This window comes from Sapajus apella, unplaced genomic scaffold, assembly GCF_009761245.1.
Source record: "Sapajus apella isolate SASKATOON/1434 unplaced genomic scaffold, GSC_monkey_1.0 scaffold46, whole genome shotgun sequence".
NCBI lineage: Eukaryota > Metazoa > Chordata > Mammalia > Primates > Cebidae > Sapajus > Sapajus apella.
In genome coordinates this window covers 7,729,121-7,738,274 of record NW_022436986.1, presented here as the reverse complement: position 1 = coordinate 7,738,274, position 9,154 = coordinate 7,729,121, and the positions used below count along the sequence as shown (strand labels likewise).

The window sequence follows — 9,154 nt, the reverse complement described above, 5'->3', positions numbered from 1 at the left end:
CCTCCCAAAGTGCCGGGATTGCAGACATGAGCCACCGCGCCTGGCCAGTATTATTATTATTTTTTTTTTTTTTTTGTTTTTTTTTGAGATGGAGTTTCGCTCTTGTTACCCAGGCTGGAGTGCAATGGCGCGATCTCGGCTCACCGCAACCTCCGTCTCCTGGGTTCAAGCAATTCTCTTGCCTCAGCCTCCCGAGTAGCTGGGACTACAGGCGTGCGCCACCATGCCCAGCTAATTTTTGTATTTTTAGTAGAGACGGGGTTTCACCATGTTGACCAGGATGGTCTCGATCTCTTGACCTCGTGATCCACCCGCCTCGGCCTCCCAAAGTGCTGGGATTACAGGCTTGAGCCACCGCGCCCGGCCACGCCAGTATTATTTTTGTTCAAGCGTTAGATATGGCTGGAGAGTAATGAGACAGAAGGAATGTCTTATATTGTTTTGACTCTGACAATTCCTAAAGAAATGTGATAGGAAGAAATTGCATTTATTCTCTTTTCCAGGGTGACTTGAAGAGGCAAAATTCAGTTGGATATATAAATTCTAGAATGTTCGTTAAGAAAATTAGTTAATAGTACAGCCATGCCCTACAAATGTCATCCAAAGGCACTTCATTCAAGAACTTCAGGTGTCAGTGCCTGGAGTTCTGGAGCTTAGACATTAGAGTTGATTTCTTGATAACCATTGGGGATTGGTTCCAGAACACCTACTTGGATACCAAAGTCCACAGATGCCCAAGCCTTTTGTATAAAATGATGTAGTATTTGCATATAATTTCACCATGCATTTCATATGCACATCCTCCCATATACTTAAATGATCTTTGGATTACTTATAATACTGAATACAATGTAAGTTCTATGTAAATAGTTGTTATGCTGATTAGGGAATAACGAGAAGGAAAAAAAGTATACATATTGAGTGAATATATCAGAATAACGGCCTTTACTTTTCCTGAAGCATGCTTCAAAAGCTGATTATGCAGTTATCTTTTTTCCCCCCAAACATTTTTGATCCATAGTTGGTTGAATCCATAGTTGGGGAACACACAGATATAGGAGACCTACTGTATGTGCAGCTTCTACTATGTAAAAGATCCAGCATTGGAATTTTGTATACAGGATTTGATTATCTCATTTTCTATACAACTTTTCCTTCTGATCCATAGACAGGAAAACAAAGGCCAGATTGGAACTAAGGGATGAGGAGGTCTGTATGGAAAAACACTTGGTTACAACCGGAGAGTTAACTGCAAAAACCAAGCAGCTTCATGTTACTGTTAGAAGAAATTTCTCCTTTGTAGCCTAGAGCAGTATTTTCAAAATTTAATATGCACATTAATCATTTGGGGATCTTTTATTGATTATTTTCATGTGGGGATCTTTTAAAAATGCAGATTCTGATTCGGTAAGTCTGGAGTACATCCTGAGCTGCTGCATGCTTCAAAAGCTGATTATGTTTCGAGAACATGGATCTAGATGCTAGTATTGAGTTGGGAGACAAGTACCACTGCCTGAAACAGTTGTCGTAAATATAGCCAACAAGGAGGGTAAACACATCCAGACAGGGAAGGTAAACTGCACGGCCATCCGTACCTCTAGAGGGCATCACTGGTTTATAGTTCAATAGAGTGAATATATCAAAATAATGGCCTTTAGTTTTCCTGAAAGATTAAATTATGCTTGCTAACTCGTTTAATGAGATAGTCAAACATATGATGTAATTTTAAAGGCTTTACATTTTTTTTTAATTTAATGGCTGCTACATAAAAAGGATATCTGTTAACTAATTTTACTTAGTTGGAACTTCTGTAAGCTTAGTAGGTATGCTTACATAAAGCCTGCTAATAAAATACAGATTCAGACTCAATAGAATGGTTTTACATATGCAATATATGTTTTAAACAACATAAAATAGACTTTCCTGTCTTAACATGTCATTCTTTTTCTTAGAAAGAATAGCACATTCTCTTTAGAAAAGTGGGAAAGATAAAAAGCAAAACCAAGAATGAAAAAAAAAAAAGCTGGGTGCAGGGGCTCACGCCTGTAATCCCAACACTTTGGGAGGCTGAGGTGGGCATATCACCTGAGGTCGGGAGTTCGAGATCAACCCGACCAACACGGAGAAACCCCGTCACTACTAAAAATACAAAATTAGCTGGGCGTGGTGGCGCATGTGTGTAATCCCAGCTACTCGGGAGGCTGAGGCTGGAGAATCACTTGAACCAGGGAAGTGGAGGTTGCAATGAGCTGAGATAGTGTCATTGTACTGGGGAACAAGAGCAAAACTTCATCTCAAAAAAAAAAAAAATTGCTGCTTATAATTACCTAATATTTTGGTATATTTCCATATGAAAAATATTTTTTTCCTGTATTTTACAATTACTATGGGATCATGCCCCTCTTTACATTATAAGCATTTCTCCATATTTTTAAATAGACAAGAGTAACAAATTTGATTAATAGCATATTGTATAATTAGATGTCATTGCAGTTTTTCAACCAATATTCAATTCGATATTTAAGTTTTTCCCAGTTTTTTACTTTTCTGTTCTTTTTTATTCTGCTTTTCTAGTTCTTAGAGAGTTGGTTTGCCTTAAATCTTTCTACTTAGAAGCTACTCTACTGTAAATTTCTTGACCCTAAACAAACCTAAGAATGAACAGTTTGGTCCTGCTTCTTTGGTTCACAGTCTCATTAGCATGTATTCCATGAATCCTAAAACACAAAGTAACAAGGACCTTTAAATTTTTACTAGGTTGTTTCACAGTGCAAAAGTCCTAAAGCTTTTACTTGAAAGGTTTCCAAATTTAAAAATAGTCTGTGTCCTCTGATTCCATAGAATTCAAAATTAATCTTAGGTGTACAATAACAGACTGCAGAGACCACCAAAGTTCTGCTTTCCATAATGAAATATCAAATTCAAAATATGTAACACTGACATAACAATAATATACTGTCTACATTGAAATTTCATCAATGTCCTAGTAATGACCTCTATTGCAATTTCACCTCCAGACCAGGATCCAATCCTGATTTATTTAGTTGTCCATTAATTATTATGTTTCTTGGTCTCATTTATTCTTCTGTATATTTCTTCAAGTAATTGATCTCATGTAAGTTATCGAATTCATTAGCATAAAATTGTTTGTAATATTCCCTAGCTAATGTCAATTGGATCTATAATAATAAGCCTACTTTCATTTTGAGTTATTTGTATCCTATCTTGTTTTTATTTAATCAGTCTATGTTGTAGTTTATCAATTTTTTAGCTTTACCTTTATAATTTTAAAATTATTTATATTGTTCATCCTTTATCATTCAGTTTGAAATATTTCCTAATTTCCAGCATGATTTCTTTTTGACTCATGAGTTATTAGAAATGTTTGATTTTAAAATACTTGAGAGTTTTCTAGATACCTTACTGTTTTTAATTACTAATTTCATTGAGAATATGTAATTTCAGTGCTTTTACATGTATTGTAATTTTATGGCCCAACTTAAGGCCTATCTTGTTGAACATGCCATGTACATTTGAAGTTATTGAGGTGATTAGGGTAAGGTCATTAAACTGTTCAAATCTATTGTTTAAAGGGGGATTTAAAAATCTCCATTCATGGTTATGGAATTGCCTATTTTTCCTATTTCTCCCTTTAATTCTGTCAATTTTTGCCCTATTGATATCTTAAAATCCATTATTTGGATTTATGATTTTTATGATCCTGTCATATAGATATATAATATTTATAATTATAGTCATTACTACTTTGGGTTTCTTATGCTTACTGTTGCATGGAATGTATTTTTTCCATTCACTTAGTTGCATTCTGTCAATGTAAACTACATTAATAATTTTTCACCACTATCCAGATTCTTAGTAGTTCATTCCTTGGCTTGTTTAAAGATTTACTCCAAAAGTGGCCTATAGTTTTAGTTCAGCAAATATAAGTTTGAGAGATTGACTTGTGTGTATTTATGACAATATTATAATATTCTAACAATATTATGTTTGTAAGATTTATCCAGGTAATTGCATGTAGTTGTAATTCATTTATTTTTGTTCTCTAGAAGAGGAATGGCTGGGTCAAAAGTTATTCATATTGTCACATTTATTAGACAATGTCAAATTGCTTTCTGAAGTGGTGGTACCAATTTATATTCCCTTAGTAGGGCTTGAGTCTGAGTGATTCACTTCATAACCAACTTTTATTTTTGGAATTTTTAATTTTTGCCAACCTTATAGGTATGAAATATGCCCCATGATTTTAATTTGCATTTCTTTGATAATAAATGAGATTAAGACTTTTTCCCATATGCTTATGCTTGTGTCTCATTAGTACCTGTTTAAGTCTTTTTCTCATATTTATCTGAGATTTTTAGACATTACTTTTTTCAGAAAAGTCCTACTAACACTTCATTCTATAGCTATTTCAAAAACCTGTGTGAATTAGTTGAGAGGGATTAGTAGGAGATTTGGTGCTCCCCACATTCTGAAAGTGGGGCTTGAGTATTTTATTACTGGTTACTGTGATCACATTTGTATTTTTCAGCTTATGTTGTCTCAGGAAAGAATGACTTACAAATGCAGAGCCCTTCAGAAGTTACCTTGAGTATTTTATTGTAGAGGAAATATATGCCCTAATGGTGCCAATAGAGGTCAAACAACTTCTATAAAGAAAATTATTAAAATATGTGAGTAAAATGTAGTGACAATCCCTAAGAGAGAGAGATTTCAAGAGAACAGAAAATGAACAGGGAAAATGGTGGTACATTTATTGAATTCAGTAACTGTTAAAAGTTAATAGGAAACTAAGGCAAATGGTATGTGGTAATCTGGCTCTGAAGTTAGCTCTGTTACTCTTCAAAAGGCATGTTTGAGGTTTTGGCCTCCTGGGCAACTTGCGGTGGAGTTCTGTCATTTTCCCTTTACTGCTGGAAAAGAAGGCTCAAGAGGAAAAGTCCAGGTACTTTGTGTTTTAATCAGGACTACTTCTTTTGGACTGATTGGAAATAAGTTAAAATCTTTTAGCTCTTGGATTAACTAAATTAGTTTATTTACTTCAGTGTTTGGAATTTTAGCAGTTCATGAGGACAAATAATCTTTTTGCTCAGCTCATTTCATAATCTCAGTTGTAGAGTTGCCAGGAGTGCTCAGATAAGTGTGTCTTTTCATTTCGATTTGCTTAGAAAGGATGACACTAGGGACTTGCTATTATGATAATATAGAGCTGGTTTTTATATTTCTGAGGAAAATGAAAGGCTATCAGAAGTCATTTGTTAAAATGTCTTTATTCTGTCTTCCCCATCCCCTTCAATATTTCTCCCTCTTTTAAAAGACTATTTCCTAGAATGTTATAGAATAAGCCCTCCTATTCTGGGAAACTGGATTGTGGTCCTATTTATATTTTGTTTGAAGGGTAATTTTCTTTTAATATAAGACTAATGCCATGTTAGAATTACATTCTGTGAAAGTATTTCTTGAAGCTTTGAATATATGTCCTACCTATTTATGCAATTCAGGAATGCTTTCTGGTAGTGAAATGTAATGTTAAAAAAATACCAAAAAAAGTAAGTATAAGTTGAGTTAATGACTTTCTAATTGACTTCTTTCTGTTTGAGCACACTGGTTGGTGCATGTAATATTTGAATAGAAATAAATTTAATGGATAATATTGTTAGGGGTGGCGAATATGAGTTACTGGCGGCAAATCTGTATGGGTCTGCAGCAGCTTCATTTCTTGCCTCCTCAGAAGAATTAATTCTACTGAGGGGCATAAAGGAGTAAAAGAGACTGAGGCAAGTTTCAGAGCAGGAGCAGAAGTTTATTAAAAAGCTTTAGATCAGGAAAGAAAGGAAAATACTTTTGGAAGAGACCCAAGCAGGCATCTTGGGGGTCAAGTGCCCCATTTAACCTGGAACCTAGGATTTTATATGCTGGCCTCCTTCTGGCATCTTGCACCCCTTTCCCTTCATCCTTCCCTTAAGGGGAGTCACCCACATGCTTGGTGCCCTGCTTGTGCTCGGGATGTGAGCATGCACAGTATGCTTACTGGAGTTTTGTGCATGCTTATCTGAGGCTTTGTTTTGAACTCTGGTGGAATGTCCCTGGAAGGTCATACTCTGTCATTTTGCCTCTTAATGCACATGCTTGAGCTCATTTGCCCAATTCCTGAAAGCTGCTGATTACCAATTTCAGGTGTTTTTATCTATTGAGAAACTGCCTCTCCTTGGTGCTGGCTGTGACCGATAGTTATTTTAGAGAAACAGAGTGACAATCACTTGATAGTTACTTGACATTCTGGTGGGTGGGGGGAACTCTCTCCTGCCCCACTCATGTATAACTAGCTACCTACTATAACAATATGTGAATGGAATACTATACCTTAAGCTTCCTTAGAGTAGGAACTGCATCTTATCTCTCAGTAACTATGACATGTAAACCCTTGATAAATTCTTTTTGAAGTACTAATCAATTTGACTAAGAGTTGGAGATGTGGATTCCATTTCTGACTCTGTCATGTATTTCTGTGTGATCTTAAGTACTCAATTTCTCAACTACAAGAAAGCAAGTGAAATATGGCACTTGGAAGCTATAGTATCACTTATTTTTAAGCTTCTCAGGAAACAGATGCAACATTTACACATCACTGAATTATTCTCAGCACTTCTCTATCTGTAGGCTCATTCTCATCAGTGTGTATTTATGCCTGTGTCTGTCTCATCTCTCTCTCATATATATACATACACACACATATATACATACATATATGTTCAGTGTGCAAATATATGCAACACAAACATATATATATATATGTATTTTACTTTCAATCTGTCTTTTTTTGACAATGTGTTTCTGAAAAAGAAACACTTGCTTTTTCAACTAGTTTGACAATCTGTCTCTTATTTATGTATTTATTTTAAGGATAGGATTTCAGATCTGTCACCCAATCTGGAGTCCAGTGGCATGATCACAAATCACTGCACCTCAACCTCTTGAGCTTAAGCAATTCTTCTGCTTCAGCCTCTCAAGCAGCTGGGACTACAAGTATGCCCCACCACACCCTGCTAATTTTTACATTTTTTGTAGAGATGGAGTCTCCCTATGTTGCCCAGGCTGGTCTCAAACTCCTGGGATCAAGTGATCCTCAGACCTCAGCCTCCCAAAGTGCTACGATTACAGGCATGAGTCACCACACCTGGCCTGTGTCTTCTAATTTGAGTGTTTGATCTGTTTATATTTTTTGTTTGTTTGTTTGTTTTTTGAGACGGAGTTTCGCTCTTGTTGCCCAGGCTGGAGTGCAATGGCGCAATCTCGGCTCACCGCAACCTCCGCCTCCTGGGTTCAGGCAATTCTCCTGCCTCAGCCTCCTGAGTAGCTGGGATTACAGGCACGCGCCACCATGCCCAGCTAATTTTTTGTATTTTTAGTAGAGACGGGGTTTCACCATGTTGACCAGGATGGTCTCGATCTCTTGACCTCGTGATCCACCCGCCTCGGCCTCCCAAAGTGCTGGGATTACAGGCTTGAGCCACCGCGCCCGGCCCAGATCTGTTTATATTTAACATAATTATTGATATAGTTGGGTTTAAAACTCCCATCTTGGTATTGGTTTTCCATTTATCCCATTTATTATTTGCTCCTTTATTCCTCCTTTCCTGTTGTGGCTGATTGAATTTCCCAAAGATGTATACACAAACACACATACAAATACACACAGCCAGGTGTGGTGGCTCATGCCGGTAATCCCAGCACTTTTGGAGGCCAAGGCGGGTGGATCACCTGAGGTCGGGAGTTTGAGACCAGCTTGGCCAACATAGCGAAACCCCTTCTCTACTAAAAATACAAAAATTAGCTGGGTGTGGTGGTGGGCGCCTGTAATCCCAGCCACTCAGGAGGCTGAGGCAGGAGAATCGGTTGAACCCAGGAGGTGGAGGTTGCAGTGAGATGAGATTGTGCCATTTTACTTGAGCCAGAGCAAGAGTGAAACTCCGTCTAGGAAAAAAAAAGTGACATTCATTACTGACCACAGGTCAGGAACCTTGTAAAGGGTTATGTAGAGAAGGTACTTACTAGGCCAGTCTTTCTAAGGTGTTTTGTTTTGTTTTTTTTTTTTTTAATCAGCTCTATAAAGTCAACCTCAATTTCTCAAAGAAGTAAGATCATATTTGAAAATGTACCATTTCAGTCAGAGCTTTGGCAAAATAACCAGTGGCTCCAATGTGTCCTGTTAGAAAACATATTCTTATTGAATTTATGTAATTAATGATATTTCCATAAAATAAGAATACAAATAGTTTCCAAATTTTAGAGAATTCTGGTAGAAAGGTGAATTTTTCTCACAAAAGTATATTCTATTCAATTGTTATAAACCATAGCACATAAGAAGAAAGGTATATTAGTCAAGGTTCTCTAGAGGGACAGAACAGGATATATGTATATATGAAAGGGAGTTTATTAAGGTGAATTGACTTACATTATCACAAGGTGAAGTCCCACGATAGGTCATCTGCAAATTGAGGAGCAAGGAAGCCAGTAGTGGATCAGTTCAAGTTCCAAAACCTCAAAAGTAGGGAAGCCAACAGTGCAGCCTTCAGTCTGTGGCTAAAGGCCCAAGAGCACCTGGCACACCACTGGTGTAAGCTCAAGAGTCCAAAAGCTGAAGAACTTGGAGCCTGATGTTTGCGGACAGGAAGCATCCAGCATAGGAGAAAGATGAAGACCAGAAGACTCAGCAAGTCAGCTTCTCCCACCTCCTGCCTGCTTTATTCTAGCCCTGCTGGCAGCTGATTGGATGGGGCTCACCCACACTGACAGGGGGTCTCTCTCTCCCAGTCCATGACTGAAATGTTCATCTTCGGCAACACCCTCAAGAACACACCCAAGAACAATACTTTGCATCCTTCAATCTAATCAAGTTGACACTGAATATTAACTATCACACAAGGTTTCTTTTGCTGAGCAGAAGCTCTTTAATTAGATTCCATTTGTCAATTTTGGCTTCTGCTGTAATTGCTTTCGGTGTTTTTGTCTTGACTCTTCTTTAATCAGACAAAGTAGCAGCCTTCCAAACAGGGTGTTATCAATTAACTTTGGCACTGCCATCCGCAAACCAAGCAGCTCTTTGTAAGGCAAGTGAAAGCTATTTATTGGGCAC

The 9,154-nt window shown here is 37.3% G+C and overlaps 1 protein-coding gene across 3 annotated transcripts in view; it reads left to right on the top strand.

Annotated features, from left to right (window-relative positions):
* The first annotated feature begins 4,715 nt into the window (after positions 1–4,715).
* Positions 4,716–9,154, top strand: part of LOC116524781 (bile acid-CoA:amino acid N-acyltransferase) — a 25,571-nt gene continuing 21,132 nt past the window's right edge. The window contains exon 1 of one of the 3 annotated variants that reach the window (XM_032240207.1): positions 4,716–4,963. In XM_032240207.1, coding sequence (XP_032096098.1) covers positions 4,870–4,963 — 94 coding nt within the window. In that variant the 5' untranslated portion in view covers positions 4,716–4,869. Of the gene's footprint in view, positions 4,967–9,154 lie in introns of all 3 variants that reach the window. The other 2 variants (XM_032240209.1, XM_032240208.1) reach the window with 2 other exon arrangements.